Below are 26,804 nucleotides of genomic sequence, written 5' to 3'. Positions count from 1 at the left end.
TCAGGGAGGAGGAAGTCTTTGACATCCTCCTGACTTGTCATGATGGGCCTTGTGGAGGTCATTTTGCAAAAAAAAGAGTTACCTTCAAGATATTGCAAGCAGGCTACTACTGGCCCACTCTTCATCAGGATGTTAGGAGATATACAAGCCAGTGTGATTGGTATCAGAGGATGGGGAAACCTACTCCAAAGGATGAGATTCCGATGCAACCTCAAGTGACCTTTGAGCCATTTGAGAAGAGGGGCATGGACTTTGTGGGGCCTATTAGCCCTCCTTCAAAGTAGAAACAATACATCATTGTGTGCACCGACTACCTGACAAAGTGGGCAGAGACAAAAGCAATCAAAGCAGTGACAGAGGAAGAAGTAGCTGAGTTTTTGAGAGAAAGCATATTCTACAAGTTTGGATATCCGAGAGAGTTGGTCACAGATTAAGGTAGTTAGTTCACTTCCAACCTGATTGAAGACATGCTCACACATCATAAGATCAAGCACAGGACTTCCACCCCTTACCATCCACAACCCAATAGGCAAGTGGAGGTCACTAATAGAGCATTAGAAGGGATCTTAACCAAGGTAGTAAGCAGCAATAGAAAATACTGGGCGGACAGGTTAGTTGAGGCCACTTGGGCCTACAACACCACATGGAAGACCACCATCGGGTTCACACCCTATGAACTGGTCTATGGGAAGAAGGCTTTGCTGTCAATAGAATTTGAGTTCAACACACTAAAGATGGCAACTCAGCTGGACCTAGACCTTAGAAATGCATAGAAAGAGAGATTATTTTAGCTCAATGGATTGGATGAATACAAATTGCAAGCCCTTCTCCATACAGAGGTAGTTTAGCTTCAGAGAAAGATATGGCATGACAGAAATATCAAAGAGAAGCAATTCCAAGAGGGAGATTGGGCACTACTCTATGATTCAAGATACAAGGATGTCAAAGGCAAGCTGAGGACAAGATGGCTGGGACCCTACACTATGGAGAAATGCAATGACAATGGTTCAGTTCTAATCAGCTAGTGGCTGGTTGATTCCGGAAATCAACCAGCGACCAGTCGCCCGCCCGGCTGGTAGCTGGGTGATTCTGGGAATCAACCAGCCACCAGCTGGGTGGCCAGCTGATGGGTGGTTTATTCGGGAATCAACCAGCCACCACCACCAGCTGGCCAATCAACTGCTGGCTGGTTGAATCCCAGAATCAACCAGCCACCAGCCGGCCGCACCAGCCACCACCCGCCTGCCCGGCTGGTGGCTGGGTGATTCCGGGAATCAACCAGCCACCAGTTGGGCGACTAGCTGGTGGCTGCCACCCAACTGGTGGCTGGTTGATTCCCGGAATCAACCAGCCACCAGCTGGTCGTCCAGCTGGTGGCTGGGTGATTCCCGGAATCACCCAGCCACCAGCCGGGCGGGGGAATCACCCAGCCACCAGCTGGCCGCCCGGCTGGTGCCTGGTTGATTCCAGGAATCACCCAGCCACCAGTAGGGCGGAGCCCCCAGACGGGCGAGCGGCTGGTGGCTGGTTGATTCCCGGAATCAACTAGCCACCAACCGCCCGCCCGGCTGGTGGCTGGTTGATTCCTGGAATCAACCAGCCACCAACCGGGTGGCCAACTGGTGGCTGGTTGATTCCCGGAATCAACCAATCACCAACCAGTCGCCCTGTTGGTGGCTGGTTGATTCGGGGAATCAACCAGCCACCAGCTGGCTGCACGCCTGGTGGCAGGTTGATTCTGGGAATCAACAAGCCAGCAGCCGAGCGGAGCCACCAGCCGGGTAGGCGGCTGGTGGCTGGTTGATTTCGGGAATCAACCAGCCACCAGCTGGCCGCCCGGCTGGTGGCTGGTTGATTCCGAGAATCAACCAGCCACCAGCCAGGCAGTGATTCTGGGAATCAAACAGCCACCAGCCGGGCGGGCGGCTGGTGGCTGGTTGATTCCCGGAATCACCCAGCCACCAGTCGGGCGGGCTGCTAGTGGCTGGTTGATTCCCGAAATCAACTAGCCACCAACCGCCCGTCCGGCTGGTGGCTGGTACCAACCGGGTGGCCAGCTGGTGGCTGGTTGATTTCGGAAATCAACCAGCCACCTGCGGCCGAAATCAACCAGCCACCAGCTGGCCGCACGCCTGGTCGCATGTTGATTCCGGGAATCAACCAGCCACCAGTCGAGCGGAGCCACCAAACGGGCGGGCGGCTGGTTGTTGGTTGATTCCGGGAATCGACCAACCACCAGCTGGCCACCCGGCTGGTGGCTGGTTGATTCCGAGCCACCAGCCGGGCGGGCGGCTGGTTGCTGGTTGATTTCGGGAATCGACCAGCCACCAGCTAGCCGCCCATCTGGTGGTTGGTTGATTCCATGAATCAATCAGCCACCAGCCGGGCAGTGATTCCGGCTGGTGGCTAGTTGATTCCCGGAATCACCCAGCCACCAGCCGAGCGGGCGGCTGGTGGCTGGTTGATTCCCGGAATCAACCAGCAACCAACCAGGCGGCCAGCTGGTGGCTGGTTGATTGGCTGGTGGCTGGTTGATTCCTGGAATCAACCAGCCACCAACCAGGCGGCCAGGTGGTGGCTAGTTGAATTCCGGAATCAACCAGCCACCAACCGGGCGAACGGTTGGTGGCTGGTTGATTCCGGAATTCAACTAGCCACCACCTGGCCGCCTGGCTGGTGGCTGGTTGATTCCTGGCTGGTGGCTGGTTGATTCCAGGAATCAACCAGCCACCAGCCAGGCGACCAGGTGGTGGCTAGTTGAATTCCGGAATCAACCAGCCACCAATCGGGTGACCGGTTGGTGGCTGGTCGAATCAACCAGCCACCAACCGACCACCCAGTTGGTGGCTGGTTGATTCCCAGAATCAACCAACCACCAACCGGGTGGTCGGTTGGTGGCTGGTTGATTCCGGGGAATCAACCAGCCACTAGCCGGGCGGGTGGCTGGTGGTTGGTTGACTCCGGGAATCAACGAGCCACCAGCTGGCCGCCCGGCTGGTGATTGGTTGATTCCGGGAATCAACGAGCCACCAGCCACCCGCCCAGCCGGTGGCTGGTTGATTCCGGGAATCACCCAGCCACCAATCGCCCGCGCTGGTGGCTGGGTGATTCCCGGAATCAACCAGCCATCGGGCGGGCGAGTGGCTGGTGGCTCCGCCCGACTGGTGGCTGGTTGATTCCTGGAATCAACTAGGCACCGGCCGAGCGGCCAGCTGGTGGCTGGTTGATTCCCGGAATCAACCAGCCACTAACCAGGCGGCTGATTGATTCCCCCACCTGGCTGGTGGCTGGATGATTCCGGGAATCAATGAGCCACCGGCCGGGCGGGCGGCTGGTGGCTCGATGATTCCGGGAATCAACCAGCCACCAGCCGCGCGGCGGCTGGTGGCTGGTTGATTCCCGGAATCAACCAGCCACCAGCCACCCGCTCGGCTGGTGGCTCTGCCCGGCAGGTGGCTGGTTGATTCCCGAAATCAACCAGCCACCAACCGGTCGTCCGGTTGGTGGCTGGTTGATTCTGGGAATCAACCAACCACCAGTTGGTCGCCCAGCTAGTGGCAGGTTGATTCCGGGAATCAACTAGCCACCAGCGAGGCGGAGCCACCAGCCGGGCGGGCGGTTGGTAGCTGGTTGATTCCCGGAATTAACCAGCCACCAGCCGGGCGGGCGGCTGGTGGCTGGTTGATTCCCGGAATCAACCAGCCACCAGCGGGGCGGCCAGCTGGTGGCTGGTTGATTCTCAGAATCAACCTGCCACTAGCCGGGCGGCCAGCTGGTGGCTGGTTGAATCCCAGAATCAACCAACCACCAACCGGGCGATCGGTTGGTGGCTAGTTGATTCCGAGAATCAACCAGCCATCAACCGTGTGGCCCGCTGGTGGCTGGTTTATTCCGAGAATCAACGAGCCACCAGCTGGCCGCCCGGCTGGTGGTTGGTTGATTCCGAGAATCAACGAGCCACCAGCCGGTCGCTGGTTGATTCCGGGAATCATCCAGCCACCAGCCAGGCGGGCGGCTGGTGGCTGGTTGATTCCGGGAATCAACGAGCCACCAGCTGGCCGCCCGGTGGTGGCTGGTTGATTCAGGGAATCAACGAGCCACTAGCCACCGGCCGGGGGGGCGGCTGGTGGCTCGTTGATTCAACGAGCCACCAACTGGCCACCCGGCTGGTGGCTCGTTGATTCACGGAATTAACCAGCCACCAGCCAGGCGGCCAGTTGGTGGCTCGTCGATTCACGGAATCAACAAGCCACCAGCCACCAGCCGCCCGCCCGACTGGTGGCTGGGTGATTCCCGGAATCAACCAGCCACCAGCTAGGCGAGCGGTTGGTGGCTCATTGATTCCCGGAATCAACCAGCCACCAGCCGAGCGACCAGCTGGCGGATCGTTGATTCCCGGAATCAAACAGCCACCAGCTGGCCGCCCGGCTGGTGGCTGGTTGATTCCGGGAATCAATGAGCCACTAGCCACCGGCCGAGCGGGCGGCTGGTGGCTCGTTGATTCCCAGAATCATCCAGCCACTAGTCGGGAGGCAAGTTGGTGGCTCGTTGATTCCCGGAATCAACAAGCCACGAGCCGCCCGCCCGGCTGGTGGCTGGGTGATTCCCGGAATCAACCAGCCACCGGCCGGGCGGGCGGCTGGTGGACCAGCCGGCCGGCCAGCTGGTGGCTGGTTGATTCCCAGAATCAACCAGCGACCAGCCACCGTCCCGGCTGGTGGCTGGCTGATTCCCGGAATCAACCAGGCACCAGCCGGGCGGCCAGCTAGTGGCTGGTTCATTCCCGGAATCAACCAGCTACCAACCGGGCGGCTGATTGATTCCCCCGGCCCGACTAGTGGCAGGATGATTCCAGGAATCAACCAGCCACCGGCCGGGCAGGTGGCTGGTGGCTGGTTGATTCCGAGAATCAACCACCGGTGGCTGGTTGATTCCTGGAATCATCTAGCCACCGGCCGACCAGCCATCTAGTGGCTGGTTGATCCCACCCGGCTGGTGGCTGGTTGATTCCCGGAATCAACTAGCGACCAACCGACCACTTGGTTGATGGCTGGTTGATTCCCGGAATCAACCAGCCACCAACCGGTCGCCCGGTTGGTTGCTGGTTGATTTCAGGAATCAACCAACCACCAGCTGGCCACTCGGCTAGTGGCAGGTTGATTCCGAGAATCAACCAGCCACCAGCCGGTAGGAACCACCAGCCGCCCGCCCGGTTAGTGGCTAGTTGATTCCGGGAATCAACCAACCACTAACCGAGCGGCCAACCTATGGCTGGTTGATTCCTGGAATCAACTTGCCACTAGCCGGGTGGCCAGCTGGTGGCTGGTTGAATCCCGGAATCAACCAGCCACCAACCGGGCGACCAGTTGGTGGCTGGTTGATTCCGGGAATCAACCAGCCATCAACCGGGTGGCCGGTTGGTGGCTGGTTGATTCCAGGAATCAACCAGCCACCAGCCGGGTGGGTGGCTGGTGGCTGGTTGATTCCGGGAATCAACAAGCCACCTGCTGGCCACCCGGCTGGTGGCTGGTTGATTCCGGGAATCAACCAGCCGCCGACCGGGCAGGCGGCTGGCGGCTGGTGGCTGGTTGATTGCCGGAATCAACCAGCCACTAGCCACCCTCCCTGCTGGTGGCTCCGCCCGGCTGGTGGCTGGTTGATTCCCGGAATCAACCAGGCACCAGCCGGGCGGCCAGCTGGTGGCTGGTTGATTCCCGGAATCAGCCAGCCACCAACCGGGCAGCTGATTGATTCCCCTGCCTGGCTGGTGGTTGGATGATTCCGGGAATCAACCAGCCACTGGCAGGGCGGGCGGCTGGTGGCTGGATGATTCCGGGAATCAACCAGCCACCAGCCGGGTGGCCAGCCTGGTGGCCATCTGGTGGCTGGTTGATTCCCGGAATCAACCAGCCACCAGCCGCCCGCCCGGCTGGTGGCTCTACCTGGCTGGTGGCTGGTTGATTCCCGGAATCAACCAGCCACCAACCGGCCACGCGGTTGATGGCTGGTTGATTCCCGAAATCAACCAGCCACCAACCAGTCGCGCCACCCGACTGGTGGCTGGGTGATTCCGAGAATCAACTAGCCACCGACCGCCCGCCCGACTGGTGGCTGGTTGATTCTCGAAATCACCCAACCACTAGCCGGGCAGGCAGCTGGTGGCTGGTTGATTACGGGCGGCTGGTGGCTGGGTGATTCTGGGAATCAACCAGCCACCAGCGGCACAGTCGCCCGCCCGGCTGGTGGTTGAGTGACTCCCGGAATCAACCAGCGTGGCTGGGTGATTCCGGGAATCAACCAGCCACCAACCGCACAGTCGCCCTCCCGGCTGGTGGTTGGGTGACTCCCGGAATCAACCAGCCACCAGCCACCCGCCCGGCTAGTGGCTGAGTGATTCCGAGAATCAACCAGCCACCAGTCGCCCGCCTAGCTGGTAGCTGGGTGATTCCGGCTGGGTGATTCCGGGAATCACCCAGCCACCAGCCAGACGGGCTGCTGGGGTGGGGCGGCCCGGAATCTCCCAGCCACCAGCCGGGCGGGCGGGCGGGCCACCGGGGTGGTGCTACCCTAGGCTGCGCCACCCCGGCGGCCCGCCCGCCCTCCCGGCTGGTGGCTGGGTGATTCCAGGAATCACCCAACCACCAGTCCCCTGCCTGGCTGGTGGCTGGGTGATTTTGGGAATCACCCAGGCACCAGCCGGGCAGAGGGAATCTCCCAGCCACCAACCAGGCAGGCGGGCGGGCCGCCGAGGTGGCGCGGCCTGGGCTGGTGCCACCCTGGTGGCCCGCCTGCCCGCCCGGCTGGTGGCTGGGTGATTCCAGCCGCCTGGGTGATTCCTGGAATCACCCAGCCACGAGTCGGGTGGGCGCGGGCGGCTGGTGCCTGGGCGATTCCTGAAATCACCCAACCACCAACCAGCCGGGCAGGCGGGGTGGCGCGAATCACCCAGCCACCAGCCGGGCGGGCAGGCGGGCCGCTGGGGTGGCCCGGCCTGGGCTGGCGCCACCCTGGTGGCCCGCCCGCCCGCCCGGCTAGTGGCTGGGCGATTCCGGGAATCACCCAACCACCAGCTGAGCGGGCGGGCAGGCCGCCGGGGTGGCACAGCTTGGGCTGGCGCCACGCCGACGGCCCGCCTGCCCACCTGGCTGGTGGCTTGGCGATTTCGGGAATTGCCCGGCCACCAGCCGCTCGCCCGGCTGGTGGATGGGTGATTCCGGGAATCACCCAGCCACTGGGCGGGCGGGCCACCCGGGTGGCGCGGCCTGGGCTGGCGCCACACCGGCTGCCCGCCAGCCTGCCCGGCTGGTGGCTGGGGGATTTCGGGAATCACCCAGTCACGAGCCGTGCCACCCCGGCGGCCTGCCCGCCCGCCCAGCTAGTGGTTGGTCGATTCCCGGAATTGCCCAGCCACCAACCGGGTGGGCAGGCTGGCCGCTGGGGTGGCACGGCTGGGCTGGCGCCACCCCAGTGGCCTGCCCGTCCACCCGGCTGGTGGCTGGGCAATTCCTGGAATCATTTTTATTTTGTATCTAGCATGTTATGGTTGAAAACATGTTGAATTTATACTTAGGAAAGAAAAATGATATCCTACCAAAAACATTAATGTGTTTTTTTCCTCATAAACAACTTTGTTTGGCACATAAAATTTTGGTTTTACTAGCATTTTTTAAAAATTTTGATAATTGACCCTAAAAAAAAGAGTCATTGTTCTAGTATCATCACTTTCGTTTTTAAGCTATATTTTGCATGAAAATTTCGTAGTAAATTTCGTAGTCACTACCATTTTTAAAACATGTTCAAAATTGACCCCTAAAAAATAAAATCATCGTTCCAATATACACACTTTTCATTTTTAGCACTGTTTTTGATGTTTTTTCGGGGTTTTTTGGCCAGAGTTCCCGTTTTGAGTTTATAGTTCCCGTTTCAAAGTTTACATTGTTTTTTTAACGCCATGTCATAAATGCACGAATGATATAAAAATTATGTCATGAATAGAGAGACACATAAGTGAGATGTAAAGAACATCACACAACACAATTGAACTTTAGCCGTAAAGAACATCACATAGCACAATTGAACTTTAGCTGATATTTTTTTCCTGGGACCCACCTACTTACATTAATTATTAAATTTGTACAACGATAGAAAGAATTGGCAATACTTTGCAAATTAAAAAATAAGCACAAGGGTGTAACGTGTAGGGGTGTATCACCCCCACTTAGTTGTGCTCTTGTAGCTTGAAATGTCCTTAACTAAGAAACTATAAGTCCACTATGGAATCCACCTCTATAAATAGTGTAAAGAGAATTATTCACAATATGTCCCCAAGTCCACATTTCACATAGATGACATTTATCTCTATGATTATGGGTAACTTCATTTTATTATCTCTTTTGCTTACCACCTTCTATATCATGCATTATTTATCTCTTTCCCTTTTTTGATATTTATAAAGTCAAAGTGAATCCTTATTGATTTCTATGTGTTTTTTTACCATTTCCATTACCACGTTCACTGCCTTGGTTGGATTTCATCACATATGTTGATTTTTCTCTTATCAATTGTATTGGTAACTTCTTTCATTAGGGATACTCTTTGATATGACCCCAAGGACGGAATATATGGGGTTCAATATATATGATATGACCCCAGGAGGGGCCATTTATGTGGTTAAAGGTACATGTAATGTATAAATGTAAATGTAATAAGGTTGGCCTAATAATAAAGGGGCTACATGTGTAATGTGTGAGTATGTATATATAGAGATCATGTTTTCATTATTGAGGACATTTGATTTGGATATATAAATGTATTGAATATTTGGAGTAGGTTCTCGTATTATTTAAGGGTTTATTGTGTAACTTATCTCTCTTATCTATGTTGGAGTTGTGCTCCATGCTCACAATTGTGTACATGTTGTGTACTTTTAGTTTTTTATATATTTGGATCAAAATACTTTTTGCCTATTTTCCATGTTCTTCGATTTGGATTCATCCTCCACATCTTCATTAGCTTGAAAAATCTAAATTGTATGTAGTTCCTTCAATCTTCATCAAGGGTATTGTCTTTTGTAACAGTGGAGAGTACGTTGCATGGCCACACTATTAAAAGACCCTTTTTCATGTTCCTTAACACTACAACCATAAGACTATTTTTTACTAAACCTAGTTGAAAAAACATTATTTTTATATCTCAAACACAATGCAAAATCACTTACAATTTATTTTTTGAAATTATTTTCCCATACTTTAAATATAGGTTGAGATTAAGTTCAATAGTATGATTAAAAATGTTTGGGCCAAAAAAATTTCAAAATATAGGTCAAAAATCCCATCAAAATAGTGGGCCAAAAATATTCATAAGAGCATTGTTTTAGGTTCAGAAACATTGGTTGAAACATACATTACAAATGTCGCTGAAAAATGATTTTACGAATGACATTTATTACACATTTTATTATTAATTCAAAAATTGTATTGAAATTTTGTCTAGAGTTATAAGTCAAATTTTATATTAAAAAATAATTAAAAATAATAGTTCTTAGTCCTGAGTCAAACCTTAATCCTAATCTTGATCCATGCACTTGAATTTGATTTGAGACACATAAAAATGACATCCTTTGCCCATACATCAAAACCAACACAATATTTTAGTGGCCTAAGATATGTGATGTTAAACGATCACTTAAGATAATTCTTTATGGAATCAATTATCTTTGCTAAGTGTTGAAAAATGCAACAAGAAAGTCTCAAATTGATTTTGCCCTCGTCAAATTCAGAAAAAATTGAATTTCCACATCAACGGACAACTTGGATGTAGTTAGCTTGTGTGACAGGGCTTGTGTTACCCAGTTTACTTAGTAAATTAGAGTTAGAGGGCTTGGAGTTCAGTTAAGCATGTGTGATTGCTAATTTGTAGAAATCAAGGTGAGTTATTTCAAGTTGTTTTCAGTTAAACTAGTTCCAATTGTTGGAGGAACTAGTGGAAGGTCAGTTGTGCAGTGAGACTTTAGTCTAACTCAATGATCATCCAATTAACTAATCAATCAAATAAAATTAGCTAGTGCACGCAGAGAATTTGATTTCCCCAGTTATGGGAGATTCCAAGGTAGTGTAACATGAGTTGTAGACTAGTCTTAAGTGTACAAGTGTTGGATGCAGTTAGATGATCAACCTTGGGAATCGTGCAATCATTTTGGAGGAAATTACTAAATAATAGGGGCCTAACAGAGTTTCTCAGTGAGCAGAGAGATAGGTTATTCACTTGTAGGTTGAGCTAGCAATTGTAATACATCTCTATTCATCATATTAACGCAAGCAAGCATAGGGGTTTTTAGTAGATTGCTTTCCCATGGAAAAATATTTTGTGCATGTGTGTTATTTCTCATTGCATGTGTTTGGTAAATTAATTGTTCTTGATTTACTTCATTAATTGTCAACCAGCATTCGTGTACTTGTGAAATGTATGCGCACTATATATGCTAGGATTCTTTCTGTGAATTAATTGATTCTAGAAATGAAACTAGTTCTAAGCATGGACACAAATTGGAGAGCAAGTATGGGCATATTCTTCCAATCTAAAGTTATATTAAATCCTAATTAACAGAATTAAAATCCACTTCTTTATAGAAATTGAAAATTTATCTTAAGTTGCATAATTCAAAACTTTCTTCTAATTGTATGAAAGAAAAATTCTTAAAATCCAAATTCGAAGAAAGAAACGATCTAATCTTATTTTCAGAATTCAAAGCATTCTACACTAACTTGCAGAAGGAAACTCTTATACTAAATTGCAACAAAGAAATTCTAGCTTAATTGCATGGAAGAGAAATTGCCATAAAAGAATCTACTTGCAGAAAATGAAATGAAAATCTTTACAACTTTAGAATGATTACTTGTGTGCATATTTATCCTCTAAAGAGTGTTTCATCAAAAATTAAGAAATCGATTTAAGCTATGAAATGATTAAGTGCTGGAAAGCAGATGCTCTCAATACTTGAAATCTTTTTAATGCTTTTCTATTTATGAGTATCTGCAATCAAAATGAGAATTCTCAGTGCAACTATAATGGAAACAATTCTAAAAGAAACTAGAACACGAAGGATAAGAAACTAAAAAAAAAAAAACAACTAAACCTCACAGCTCGACAAGGGACCCGCCCGTGAGTGTAGGTCAACTAGTAATCACAAAATCTTCATGCATCCATTGAGAAAAGTAGCTTATATTAAACTGAAACAAAGTATATCAGTCTTCAAAGTAAAACAACTATAAACTTCAATATTCTAAATTTACGTCTCTCGTCCTGGTGTAGGAATTTACAGGGTAAGTTCCTCAAATAGAACACCAAAGGACACCGCTCACAAACAGATTATAGATCAATATATCAGTATTTTTGACGTGGTTAAAACCCTCAAGGAGGGAAACAGTCCATGGCCTGAGCCAACGCGGCCACTTCAGGCAATTTATTAATAAAAGAATGAAAATTTACATAAGCTTCTCTCATGGACGGTTACCCTACAAATGACCCTCCATGCTCTTTAAATAGAGATCATGGACCAATCGGGTGTTAAGCCATGGATCAAGTGTCGATAATACCAAGGAGAGAATGAACCGTCGGATCACTACATATCGTGACCGTCGGATTGTAAGTTACAAAATGTACATAGTAAAGAAACACACTTTACCTAACTCTACACTAGACCAAGTTATACTTAACTATTTCCTATGTGTCGGAATATCCTAACATCCCCCCTTAAGAACAACTTGGGATAGGATTGAAGGATTTACAAATATGACACAATAGGAGAAGGAAGGAGGCACTAGAGCCTATCCCCCCTTAGTGACAACTTCCTGACTCCAACCATAAATCGAAGTTTAGTGAACTTCGCCTCTGTGAGAGCCTTTGTAAAGATGTCTGCAACTTGATCATCTGTTGAACAATATTGCACTTCAAGAACATGGTCGTGAATGAGCTTTCTGATGAAGTGCATGTGCAGTTCAATGTGTTTGCTGCGCTGATGTTGGACTGGATCTTTGCATAGTTGAATGGCACTTTGATTATCACACCAAAGTGTAGTCGGATGTTGCTGCTAAAAGCCAAACTCTGACAGGATCTGACGAAGCCACAAGGCTTCCTTACTAGCTTCTACGGCACCACGATACTCTGCTTCTGCTGAAGAAAGAGAAATGGCACCTTGTTTCTTTCAAGCCCATGTAATAGGTCCTGAACCAAGAGTGAACACATAACCTGCAGTAGACTTCCGATCATCAGGGTCACTAGCCCAATCGAAATCAGTGAAACCAACCAATAGAGGAGATGCTTCGGCACTGTAATGAATCCCAAACTAAACTGTACCTCGAACATAATGAAGTATTCTTTTAGCTTCTTTCCAATGACTTTCATGTGGGTTTTGCATAAACCGAGCAACAAGGCCAACAGCAAAGGAAAGGTCAGGACGAGTATGGGTTTGATACAAAAGTTTTCCTACAAGTTGACGGTATAAGGTAGCATCAACTTCAAGAGAAGTACAAGTGACTAAAAGTTTGACTCCAGAATGAAAGGGAGAAGGGGCTGGCTTACAGTCTTCCATGTAAAAATGGCGTAGAATATCACAGGCATACTTGGATTGGGAAAGGGAAATACCTTCCTTGGATTGCAAGATTTGAAGACCAAGAAAATAATGTAAGTGTCCTAAGTCTGTCATTTCAAACTTCCTTTTAAGGCAAGACTTCACATGGTTTATAAGGTTGGGATCACTACCAGTCAGGATAAGATCATCAACATAAAGAACAAGAATGATAAGAGACTTGCCCACTTTCTTGGTGTAGACAATATTGTCAGAATGACACCTAGAAAAGCCATTTTCTAAAAGTAAGTTATCCATTTTGGCATACCAAGCTCGAGGAGCTTGCTTGAGACCGTAAAGGGATTTCTTAATCCGACATACAAGGCTGGAGTTGTTTGTATAAAGCCAATAGGTTGTTCCATATAGATTTCTTCATGCAAGTCCCCGTGCAAGAAGGCAGATTTAACATCCATCTGATGGACTTCCCATTTGAAAGAGGCAGCAAGGGAAAGAACAAGGCGGATAGAGTTCATTTTGGCAACAGGGGAGAAGGTTTCAGTGTAGTCAATGCCTTCAACTTGTGAAAAACCCTTAGCAACAAGACGAGCTTTATGTTTATCAACTTTCCCATCTGGTCCATACTTGGTTCTGTAAACCCATTTGCATCTAACAAGTTTTCGTCCCTTTGGTAGAGGAACAAGATCCCATGTATCATTTGCCAATAATGCATGATATTCTTCATTCATAGCTGCTTTCCAATCTGGATGGCCTGAAGCTTCTGCAAAGGTGTCAAGATCATAATTCACTGAAGCTTGAGCCAGTAAAGAAGAGGCTCTATCAAACTGAGAACGTGTACGTCGCTGATCTATAGGATCACCGGCAAGATCACCTGCTGCATCCCGAGTAGCACGGACCCATTTTGGAAGCTGAGGAGCTGAAGGAGGATCCTGAGAAGGTGGGGGAGGATTTTCATCCTCGCTTTCATCATCTGAAGAAGAAATATTTTCAAAATTAGAAGAGATAAGGAGAGGTGGCACATCCGCCGAACTAGGCTCGTAGGCCAATATATTTTCAGCAAACTTTACATCTCTTCTAATGATAACATTTTTGGACTTAAGTGGAATAAGTCTATATCCTTTGACATCTTCAGAATATTCAACAAAAATACATTTTTCACTCTTAGGTTCTAAAGCTTTATGTTTCTCATCTGGAATATGGGCCCATGCTTCACTTCTAAAAACACGAAAGTGACTTACATCTGGTTTAATTGAGCTCCATGCTTCTTCTGGAGTGATATTCTTTAAAACCTTAGTAGGAGTGCGATTTATTATGTAATTTGCACAGTTAATTGCTTCTGCCCAATAATTAAGACTAAGTCCTTTAGATTGAAGCATACAATTAGCCATTTCCTTTAAGGTGTGATTCTTCCTTTCAGCTACACCATTTTGTTGTGGAGTATATGGAACAGTATGTTGCATTTGAATTCCATTCTCAGTGCAAAAGTTGATGAATTTGTTGTTAACATATTCTCCGCCATTATCAGATCTTAGCTTAAGAATTTGATGTCCAGATTGTTTTTCAACAAAGGCCTTAAAGGCCAAGAACATTTTAAATACTTCACTCTTGAGTTTTAAGAAGTATACCCAAGTGCATCTGGAGAAATCATCAATGAAAGTTAAGAAATACTTGTAGCCAGAGAATGAAACAACTGGAAGTGGACCACATAAATCACTATGCACAAACTGTAAAGGGGCTGAGGCATGCCAAGAGGCATGTTTTTCAAAACTGTCCCGATGATGTTTTCCGAGTACACATTCAGAACAAACACCATCTCTGCAAGATACCATTGGAAGACCTGTCACCATATTTTCTTTACATAGATATGAAGAGAGCGATAGTTTAAGTGACCAAATCGCCCATGCCAAAGTTTGCTCACTTCATCATTATGAGCAACAAATACCAAGGTAAGATTTGATGACTCAAAATTGTGAAACTTATACAACCTTGTAGAATCATCAGCAATGCCAGTAGCTAAAATCTGTCTAGGATCTCTTAGGTCCTTAATTACAACATCGTGAGGTGAAAATTCAACGATTTTACCTTCACCTGAATGAGTTATCTGATATACAGATAGAAGGTTGTAGGATAAGGTTGGAACACATAATACATAATTAAATTGACCATTGTCTATATGAACAGTTCCAGTCCCTACAACACTAAGAGATCTGTCATCACCAACACATATATTTTTGGTGTTACAATCATTTAAGGAAGAAAACATGGCTTTGTTTTTGGCCATGTGATAAGAAGCTCCAGAATCAATGAGCCACTCATGAGAATGAGAAGAAGAAGATACATTTAGTGCATAGCCAGACCGAGATGCTTGACAACCACATGCAGAAAGTGCTATCCCTGAAGATGAAGTTGAAGTTGAAGAGTGCTCCAAATGGATGTTATGCTTCTTCATTGCTGCTTCCAAGGCTTCCATCTTCTTAAAGCATTTGGATTCTAAGTGGCCATCTCGATTACAAAAGTTGCAATGTCTATCAGTTTTCTTCCCTTTGTTTTTATTTTTCTTATCATTTTGTTGAAATGATTTTTCATTTTGAGGTTGAAATTGCTTAGGACCCTTGTTTGGTTGCTACTGGGCGGCTAACGCTTTCTTAGAAAAGTTTCCAAGATGAAGAAGACCAAGGTGTAAGAGTTTTTCTTGTTCTCTTATTAAAGAATCACAAAAGGAATCAAAGGAAGGGGACTTGTAGGCTTGCCCTTGAGAAATGAAGGCTTCTCTTGTAGAATGGAAGGTGGAAACAAACACAGAATAGGCTGGTCCCAACTTAGTAAGAATGGAATAGATAAGGTTACTATCTTCTTTCTTAACCTTAACACCTTCCAAGAGAAGTCTAAGGGTCTTGAACTTGGACAAAAATATTCAATGCAAGAAAAATTATTGGGGTCCAATGTAAGCAACTCATTTTCGAGTTGATGGGCTTTAATTTTTAATTCCAAAAACTTTAGTGATCTGTTTCATTGCTTCCTCAGGAGTATCAAGTTCTGCAATATGGAATCTAAGATTGGGAGAAATAGACATCCCTATCAACCCACGTGCTTGATCTTGCATATTTTCCCATTTAGCTGCCTTATCTTCATCTTTCGGTTTGGTTTCTTGGCCTGAGGCTATTCTGTAGAGACCTTTACTTCTAAGTAAATCCACAATGTAGGACAACCATTGAAAGTAGTTGGAGTTGTCAAGAATAACTTGCCATGGACTTTCCATTTTAATAGAAACTGAAGCTATAGATGCTGAAACTAAGTGTTCCAATGGAAAGATCTCAAAAAATTAGACTGGTTAAAAAAAACAGCTCTGAAAACGGCTTCCGGGTGAAGAAGTTATGGCTTTTTGAAGAAAAGTTGATGAAGATGCCGACGAAGTGCGAGAATGTGCGGAAATGAAAAATCCGCCCCCACAAAAAGGAGACTTGAACTCAAGACCTCTACTCTCATAAATTAGCTTTGGACCAAGTGAGCTAAACTAAAAGCTTGAGAGAGAGAGGGGGGGGGTGTTTTTTTAGTCACTGAAGCTTTGGGTTGCGTGCTTGCTTGAGAAAGCTCTTTTTCCCTACAAAACAAAAAAAAAAACACAAAACCCAAACACGGACATACAAACACAAACAAGCCTTACGGCTTGAGGTTAGCTTTACCCGGAAACTAAATATTTTCCTCAATGTTTCTGATTTTCCAAGATCACACTAAGGCGCAGCGGAAAAGAGCATACACATGAGAAAAATCCTTTCTCTCTGTTTCTGATTTTCCCAGATCACACAGAGTCGCAGGGCAAAGAGCATACGCAGAAATGAAAGGTATAGATCCAGTAATAAAAAAAAAGCTAAATAAACCAAAATAATAAACAGAGAGAAAAAAACTAGACACTGCAAATAAACACTGTATACCTCCAGATCTTAAAAATGATGTAGCTAGGGCTACCAGAAACCTTTTCGCGTGAAAGGAAAGGGGTTCCTCACTGAAACAGATGCTCCTAACACAACAGAGCGGTCCTCTCGGCACGAAAGCAGTCAGAAACAGTAGATCTAGGAAATGGTAGTCGGATGCAGTTCTACTGGCTTCAGATTTGGATCACCAACGGACGCAGCCCTCAAATAGCTCTGATACCATGTGGGAATTTACAGGGTAAGTTCCTCAGATAGAACACCAAAGGACACCGCTCACAAACAAATCACAAATCAATACACCAGTATTTTTGACGTGGTTAAAACCCTCAAAGAGGGAAACAGTCCACGGCCTGAGCCAACGCGGCCACTTCAGGCAATTTATTAATAAAAGAATAAAAATTTACATAAGCTTCTCTCATGGACAGTTACCCTACAAATAACCCTCCATGCTCTTTAAATAGAGATCATGGACCAATCGGGTGTTAAGCCACAGATCAAGTGTCGGTAATACCGAGGAGAGAATGAACCGTCGGATCACTACATATCGTGACCGTCAGATTGTAAGTTACAAAATGTACATAGTAAAGAAACACACTTTACCTAACTCTACACTAGACCAAGTTATACTTAACTATTTCCTATGTGTCGGAATATCCTAACACCTGGCTTACAACCTTTGTTACAAAATCTATAAAATGATTTTGAGAGTTTTATGCCTACATGACATGTGTTTTTTTGACATCTACGAGATAGATTTGATTTAAAACTCAATCTCTTTATGACTTGCTACTAAAAGAGAAAGTCATAGGAGATTCATCTTGATCCAAAATCTAACAGTTGAACAGGTCTTCAATCTTGCTCGCTTGATGTTGTTCTATTCCTTCACTGGTTTTTCTTGATCGCTACATGTCGTTTTCAGAGTTTGACTTCTAGATCTCGCAATCCTCGTAGCTTTCCAACTTGTGTTGACAGGTGGTTATCCATATGGTGGACAATTGTCATCTTCAGGTAGTCTTCATCCTTTATTTGAAGAGTTGAAAATTGTCTAACAATGAACATTATTGTGGAAACTAATATTAGCTACAAAATGTTTGTAATTCCATTACTGTAAGAATATTTTCATTATAATTCATTAAGAAGCAGAGATTCTAATTATGGGTGATGAATACCTTTATGAGAGTTGAAATTGACCTTGAACATGATGAGATTGCTACAAAATGGTGATAAGAAGGTGAAATAAGAGGGCCTAAAGGATAGTAAAAAAGAAACAATTCTAGACTTCAACAACATGTGTGTGATTGATGTTCTAAATTGTGAATTGAATTCCGTAGAGCAGTATAGTAGGTTTGTGTCTCGTGATTTTGATTAAAACTTCATGAGTAGTTGCAAATCTACACCATAATTTCTACACTATGCTATGGGTGATGACTAGATCACTAACATACACCATGAGAATCACAACCTCCACCCTTGCTCCTTGATCCAACATTTTCTATCATATGGATTACATTGGAATCCATGTTGCACACGCTGCTCATTAATCTTGATGTACCAGGCTTGCGGTTCCTACTTGAGACCATACAAGAAATCAGTAAGTTTAGATACCTTTCATTCTTGACTAGGTGCAAAGAATACCTCTGATTATGTCATGTAAACTTCCTTTTGTAGATTCCCACTTGCAAAAGAAACTTTTTAGTTCCACCTGATGGAACTTCTAACCTAATTGTGCAATGATAAAAAACCATCCTTATTGGCTTTATCTTATTTTCATATTCATTATATTCATATTAATTTGATACAAATATTCGCTTGTATTTGTCAATGCAGTCATCTAATCCGTACTTGGTCCTAAAGACATAGTTGTAATTGAAAGGCTTCTTCCTTATTGGAAGATCAACAAGCTTTTGGGTATTTTTCTTCATCAATGAATGATATTCTACATGCATGGATTCTCCACAAGGCTTTGACTCTTGAGTTTCATAAACTATTGAGGGATAAAAAGGTTCTACATTTATGCTCATAAGGGCCAAATTTACCTCCTCATGATCATTTTATGAGTTTATAGTACCAAGCCAAAGTGTCTAGGAATCCATCCAATTTTGCATGTTGAATCTGATTAATACACCATGTGGGTAGTACTTGTGGATTGTGGAGCTAGAGAACCTAGATGATCATGACCATCATCCTCATCATTACTTCCACCATGAATGCCTTCATTATCATAAAAAATGTTTACAAGATCAATGTCTATAGCAGATGAATGTGTGGTGGGTGGATTGACTCACCCTTCTCATCAATTACAACATATATGTATATATATGTATGGTAACTAGGCTGAGTGTAGGCTAGGGTCAGCCCACTTTTGGATGGAAGAACAATCTACCACTAGTGGGAATTATGTGAAGCTCGATTGAGCTTAGATACCCCTTGGGATAGTTTAATTCCCCCAAATGTGGTTTCCATTGTCAACCCCTCCCCATTAGGTTTGAAACTGAGACGTAGTGGGGACTAAACCCCACCTAAACCAACTAGTGTACACCTCATAAGTTTTGCCTATATATATATATATATATACACACACACTTGGCTTTAGGATCTATAAATAGGTAGGGAGTTTCGACTCTTTATTATACCCTTAAAAATATACATTGTAAAGGCTTATTATCTAATTTCTTCTTTTGAACATGCAAATGAGATTTGCATCAAGTACATGAAAATGAGAAATAGAAGGATTATACCCACTCCATGCCTCATGTGGCATGATCTCATCAAGTGCTTTGGTTAGTGCATGGCTCAAGAAGTAAACTTATGTGCAAATTGCTTCTGCCCAATATAATCGATCTAAGTTTGATTTTCAATCATGTTGTGCAGAATTTCCATAATGTTACAGTTCTACCTCATAACAACACCATTTTGTTGTCATGTACACAAAGCATTTAACTGTTGGTGAATGCTATGCACTTTCAAAGTGGTAAAAGAGCTCATCACCCAATATACATCCTTTGATTTGAGTGGAGGACATGAAAATGGCAACCATATTGTCACTCCAAATACTTACAGATTTAGCTCCTACTTGTCTTGTGCACATTGAATGAGATTCCCCATCGTAAACGTAATTTGGTTAATTGTTAATTAGTTGGATCTAGGATATTTAGTTTAATTAAAACAGTTCCTAGTTTAGTGTTTGGTTGAGAGAGAATGAGAGATTTACTCAATTAAATGATTGTGTGATTAAGATAAAATTTCTATCTTAAACCAATAATTAATATATTTACATATATTTAATGCAATGTAAAACATGCTTTTTAATGTGCACTTGGTTTTTCGAATCACTCCAAATGTGATTTGAATTCTTGGGAAAATTTTGATTTTTTTTTGTCTCAAGTGGTATAACCACATTTATTGCCGGTGAACATGTATAAAAATCTCAAAATATTGGACTCTACATAGAGCAATGTGCACACCGAGTCAGTTGCCTAATCTGTACTTTTATGTTGTTTTCTAGCTAAACAACCAGAGAAGAAATCATTTGTCCAGTGGACTAGTTGCCTTTCACAATGTTATGCCTACTGGGTGCACCGTGCAAGCAAGTATCCAATACTTCCCGCATAAACCAAAGGTTTGCAAAGTCTATCCAATACTTACCGCATAAACCAAAGGTTTGCAGAGTCTGTAGCTTTGACACAGAGATCTTGATTCTTGTATTTATCAATACCACTTTGGCAAAAACTATTCTGAAAGGATCGTTGATCTCATTAAATTCTCATAATTTAACTGCTCTGAATAACAAGATTAAAACCAAAATTACTACGTATCCTGATCTCCAACCAGCTCTGAATGAATCAAATTGTTAAACTACTCTTTAAAACAACAGAGTAATAGAATGGGAAGAAAAAAATATTCGCCAAATTCCAATCAAAACCGTTAAAAAAATCAATTTAGTTGTTTCATAATATATTGGTTGTTTCATAATATACCCAGTAACTGTCATCACCTGAAAAAATTCAACATGTCCACACAATGCTAAAAATAAGAATAACCGAGTTTTTGTTATAACAATGATTAAAAATATATGCACAAGGAGGTACAGACAATATGCCTTTTTAAACACATGTGGCACCCTTATTTTTACATTTGTGGAATGAAATGGTAAACTGCCAATTCGCCTCAACAAAGAATAAATTTAAGAAAGGGATCTAATGAGTGCTGAGAATTTCAGAGAATCCTAATTATCCTCAGTAAAATGAGATGCCTATACAGCCGAACGGAATAGCAATTTTCTTTACAAATGACACTTTAGCAACATTACTACAACTAATTATAACTCCTCAACTCAATTAGCACCTCTGGCAAGCATCTCCTGGTACTCCAACCAAGAAACTTGGCGCTGGAATTTGATCTGTTCATAAAACCTCTCAATAAATTCCTCTGCTTCTCTATCTACTTGCCCTGCTCCCTCTGCAAGCGGCGATGTACTCAAGTCCTCCCCTTGAGCCAACTGGTACGTCTCCATACTGCTCACCCCCTCAGGAGACTCGATGGTATTCATCTGCTCCAACCAAGAAGCTGCAGCAAGAGCAGGGGATTCTTCTGTCTGAGGCTGGATGCACGGAAAGTAGTGTTGAGCAGTAATACGCCTCTTCTTTGGTGGATTTGCAGGGCTGTTGGAGCACGAAAACTCGTACTCATGAAGCCCAAACCCGCGAGGAGATGCGGCCATGTGCTGTCGATGAAACAGTTGCAAGTTCTTTCCGAAAACCTTAAATCCTCTCTTTCTCAATACCTGCAAATCTTCCTGCAATAATGTTCTGCGCTTCAACAGTCCTCTTCTCATCACGAAAATGGCGATCCTCAACTTATTCCACATACGCCTCTTCTTTCTCAGAGCACTTGCTCCCTCTTCTAACCCCATCGCTCTTATGAGTTGCTTCACGTCTGTTACAGTCGAATGGATTAATGCCCAATCGCCCAAGCGTATCACTCAATTAGCAGGGAAGAATTAATGCTCAGAATAGGAATTGAAAGAGTGACCAGGGAAGAATTAATGCTCAGAATAGGAATTGAAAGAGTGTGCTGATCATTAAATTGCCAGGCGAACTAACACAGAGACGGTTAAATAAGAATGTTCTGAAAACTTATCGACGAAGTTACCTTCGCAACCTTTGCTGTCCGAGCTGTACACGGCGTGCTGCAAAAAGGCAAAAGTGAGAGTTTACGCGTAACGACTTCCTTTGCTCGAAGTGGACAACCTGTGTACGGAATGACAACTCATCTTTATCGAACTTTACACGGTTTTAGAGTGACACGTCATCACTCAAATCGTATTCAAACATTCATTAAAAAGTTTCGTCGAACATGACGAGAACAAGATTTTAGTTTAAGTTTGATGTATAATAACAATACACTATACATACGGTTAATGTGGCAAATTTCTTATTCTACGGATTCTATGGGATAATTTAAATAGTACAAGAATAAGAAAGTGTTTAACCGATAAAGTTAATAGTATAAGAGGTTATGCTAATATTTTGTAACATAAACAAGGTAACATAGTTAGTTTGTAATATAATAAGTGATTTTTTTATTAATTTAAATATATTTGAACAAGTAAAAAATGTATATTAATAAAAATATACAATTAAAATGTCAACGTAATTCATGATTGCATTATATTTGGCTTGAGAGATATAATAAGAATTATATTTGTGGATGGTTTTTTATAAACTTCAATATCATATTTTTTCATTTTATGTTCTGATCAATTTTTTTAATTTTTTTATTAAATTATTGTAGGGGAGAATTGCAAGGCATTGTAATCTATTTATCATAACATATCTATTTTTCAATAGACATAAAAATTTATGTATCAATTTTTTTAAATATAATCATGAGATTTATTATCAACCATTGAAATTATTTTATTTTTTACTTTCAATAATAATAATGAAAATGTTCTAGTATTTTTGTGAAAATTTGACTACTAAATTATTAGAAAAGAAAATTGAAATATGTTATATAATTTATTAGTAAAGTTATTAAAACTAATTTGCTTTTCATTTTCAATAATTATATTGAAAATGTTGTATAATTTATAAAAAAGATTTATTATTATAACATATCATCAATTTATTGTAATATATGTATTTAAAAAATATATATATATATATATGTATTTTCCAATATAAATATAAATTTTCATAAGATTTATTCCAACTATTAAAATATATTACCCTATAATAATTCAATATATATTCATTCTATATAATATTTCAATAAACAAAGAGTTTATGAAAGAGACAATCTACAACCAACTTTAAGGAAAAAGAAAGAGATATTAATGAATATGAACTTTTAACATTTATTCATAACTTAGTGTTTGATTTATTTTAACATCCAATGTAGATAATAAGTTAAAGATTGATTAGTTCCATGAAAATGTTTGTTGGGTCAATACTTATGCATCCAATTTTATTATTGGATAATTTTTATTTTTATTTTTTATTTTTTTAAATGGTTTTTAGTCTACATAAGATTTCAACAAAAATTTGAAAGCATATAAAAGGGAGATAAATTTGAAGATTATTTACATTTTCTACAAAATGTAGATATAGCATTTTCTACAAAATATAGATATGATATTTTCTATATTTTTTTGAAGAAGAAAAAAATAGAAATTGTATTTGGTATAAAATGTAGATAAATTTGACGAATATTCATGAAAGGATGAAAGTGTATACACATCATTGTATTGAAAATTTAATAGATTAAAAAGTTATTGTCGTATGTTAATTTTGTACAGTTTTATCGGTTAACAAAAAGCATGGTGTTGTTGATAAAATGTTCTTGTCTTATTTTGGTTAATTTTGTTTTAGTTTTATCGGTTAACAAAAATCATGGTAGTTCCTAAAACAGTTGTTTTAGTGTGAATTTTTGGAAGTTTTTCGGGTGGGTTTTTCCGATTTAATATCTTTAAAATTTGGCAAGAATTTATTAAAATCGCAAGCTTGATGGGTAACCACAGTGGAAGTGCTCTAGGGGTTTTTCAAAGTGTTTAATCCATATATAGTCAAAAAACTAGTTTAAATAACACAAATCAAAATTTCACCTCAAATTTTTCCACCAAATTCCGAAAAAATCTAAAACTCGCGGTAAAAACAACTCCTTCCTAAAATGTACCCACCATAGTGTGTGAAATATATTTCTTTCAACTTTAGTTTCCATTGTTTTTTCATGGTTAGAAATAATGTTTACTTTGCATTTACCTTTTATGATAAAAAAAATATGACCATCATCGTAGTTGGCTCTAGGAGGAGTCGAGTGCAAACCGATAACGGGGAAATGAGAGTTTGATCGACTCCCAACACATGTGAGTCACCAGTCAGAGGTCGGGTTTTGGAGAAGGCCACGGAATGAGCAAGGTGAGAGTCTCTGACTCTCAACTTGAGTATGCAATAATGACTTATGTATGAAAAACCAAGTGAAATTCTATTTTGCCAGAGAAGAACACACCCATTTGAAATTTCCCTTTTTAGTCCCTGCCTCCAGCAATGTAGGGACTCTAGCGATCGATACGGCATTGACCAGACATTAATTGGTCCTTTGACCAAAAAAAATTGTGCGCTATCAAAATTTAACCAAACTCTCAGGTTGCAATTTCCCTTCACGCAAATTTTATCCGAAGTTTTGATTTGAGACTCTTATTGGAACCTTTGTGCATCTCGAGGTAATGTTATATGACTAACAAGATTTTATCCAAAGTTTCAAAAAACTCATGCATCGACTGCCATACATGAATTTTTATAACATTTTAGGTTTCAAACTTCATACATCTCCCAAATTTTGAAACTGCATATATATCCAAACTTTTAGACTGCTTATGTGTCCTTATGCAAACTCTGTTACACTTGCCACTTGACACTTACACTTGCCACACGCCACACAGCTGCGCCTCTTCTTCAGAGCTCGGGAGGTTGTCCAACACTGTAAACCTATCGTGACAGAAGCGTACGAAGAATCTGCCTTTTCTTTACAGTGTTCCATAGTTTCAATCTGTTCTTGAGGCGGTGGGATGGTTTCCTCCAGTGGTGTGTGTTGATTCTTCTCCGCAAATGTTCAAGGATCTGATGAATGCTATGATTATTATCTTATTTATAAGGCACACGTCCTTCTCAAGCCTCAGTCCAAATATTTTACCAGGCAAAGTTCAGGTCTAAAGCATGTTATTCTAATTCTTCCAACTGCATCAAAAAGGAGAAAAACATGTGGGTAAGCTTATGCTTTAATATTCATGACCATCCCTAAATTTCTTAGATTTATTATTCAATGCAACTATACATTTTTTTAAGTAAATTTTTTAATGTTTCTCCATAAATTTATGAATGTTTTTATGCATTTTCTAGCATTTTCTCCCTTAAGTTCTGCATAAACTGAAAAAAAAGATTTATTCGACTAGGTATGCATTTCCTTTCCAAAATAAAGTGGTTTCTCAACAAAACCTGTACAAATATGAAAATTATTTGATACAACATTTCTTGTTTCAGTGAATAAGCTAGAATCTCTATCAATATACATAATTTGGATAAGAGTCCTATACCAGACTTTTAGACTGACCTGGATGAATGAGGTCATTGTATTTTTCGTTGCCTATCATCTGATGGATTCGCAGGGAACCCCACGACGGAAGCATCATCTATGGACTGGAAGACGGAAGCATCATCTTTGGACTAGAAGATCTGAACATTCCAAGATTTCGGGCCTTCAAAATGTGTGTTGGGCGGTAGGAGACCCGGTAAATCATAGAGCTTTAGGAGGAGGCTCGGATAAGCCTACTTTGTCCAACGCTGAATAAATTTCGTCAGGACATTGTAGGCAGAAATTAAGTGAACAGAAAGCATAATTATAACATCAAGACCAGAACCATGCATTGTAAGCCTTACAGAACCAAAACTCTCTGACTCTATTAAACTGTTAAAATCCTCACGGAACCGCATGGCCATTATCAACTAAAAGCAAATTAAAATCCTAACTGGTGCATTCATCACTGTAGCCTCGAATTCGAGCGCTGAGAAAAAACATCAGTGCAGAGAATACAAAATAACAGTGTACATGCGTTAAACGCTGTAAGAGGCAAAGCCCTCCAAATTATCAAAGGAGGAAAAGAACATCAAATATATTTAAAAGAGGCTATTGCCCTTAAACAAATACAGTCTGTCGAGGCCTTTAAGCTGTAGCACAAGCTAGGCTGTTGAAACTACATAAATAATAACTCTTATACGAGTTTGAACAAATACATAGACTACCCAGAACCCGAAATGCACTTGTGACATCGCCTGGGAGCACCAACGGAGATTGAAACCAAATGAGCAGCAAGCCGAGTATCAAGGCATGCCAGGGAAACCAGAATTCCCATGGAATTAGCTAGAGTTGACAACATAAGAGGCTGGTAAGGCCAAAACAATGAAAACAAATACGCCAAAGATCTTACCCTGAAGCAAAACCCTAATGGTTTGAGCCTGTGTGCGAAGGAGGAAGGTCGACGGACTGTAACCTGTCAACAATAGAAAGAAAAACAATACAAAATAAAAAATAACTAAGGAAAAAAGGCTTTGGTTTTTGTGTATCCCTTAAAATTTTGGTGCAGGCATCATTAGCAAAAAACAGAAACCAAAGACAGGGACTAAATTGTATGAAGTTAACACTTTCAGCTGCAGAACGAAGATCTGAGAGAAAAAAACTTAAAAAAACTTATTCATAGTCAGAAACATCGCCATGGTTAAAGCAAAGGAAGTTGATGTTGAGGGCCTGAGGAGTCGATCTATGATGTATCAGTTCAGTTGTATCCATAATGTAGACAGTTGGAGTTGCATGCACTACCCCACATGGTTTTCCATTTATTATATTTCTTACTTTATTTTTTATTAATATTATTTTCCAATTTTGAATGAGCCTTGGTGAGTTGATTATGAATTCATTCATTTAATTTAATAATAAAAAACTTTGTTGTTTGTCCAAATGCAAGTTGATTATGAATTCATTCATTTCATTCCTAATTCCTATTTTAAATAGTAATTATTTGCTTTTTTAACACACCATCTATCGTCCTTCAAATCCAAATATGAAATATTTTTGCCTTTTAATAAAGATTCATAGTTCAATGTTTTTTTCTTCTTAAAGATCCAGAGTAGTCTCTGGTCTTCACGACACGATAGTGCCTCTCTACGGCCTTGCATGTGAATGGCTTTACAGGTATGAATTTAATATACAGATATGCATTTAATATACGCGAATTT

At 42.6% G+C, this 26,804-nt stretch overlaps 1 protein-coding gene across 1 annotated transcript in view; it reads right to left on the bottom strand.

Moving 5' to 3' along the window:
* Positions 1–20,539: 20,539 nt before the first annotated feature.
* Positions 20,540–26,804, bottom strand: part of LOC149163295 (uncharacterized) — a 174,953-nt gene continuing 168,688 nt past the window's right edge. Inside the window, exon 2 of the mRNA XM_089430707.1 lies at positions 20,540–21,588. Coding sequence (XP_089286833.1) covers positions 20,849–21,427 — 579 coding nt within the window. The 5' untranslated portion in view covers positions 21,428–21,588 and the 3' untranslated portion in view covers positions 20,540–20,848. The remainder of the gene's footprint in view (positions 21,589–26,804) is intronic.

Source organism: Pinus tabuliformis, chromosome 5_1 (assembly GCF_031772625.1).
Source record: "Pinus tabuliformis cultivar Carrire ecotype Pingquan chromosome 5_1, CPIR1, whole genome shotgun sequence".
Classification (NCBI taxonomy): domain Eukaryota; kingdom Viridiplantae; phylum Streptophyta; class Pinopsida; order Pinales; family Pinaceae; genus Pinus; species Pinus tabuliformis.
This window is presented reverse-complemented; position numbering and strand designations above follow the sequence as displayed.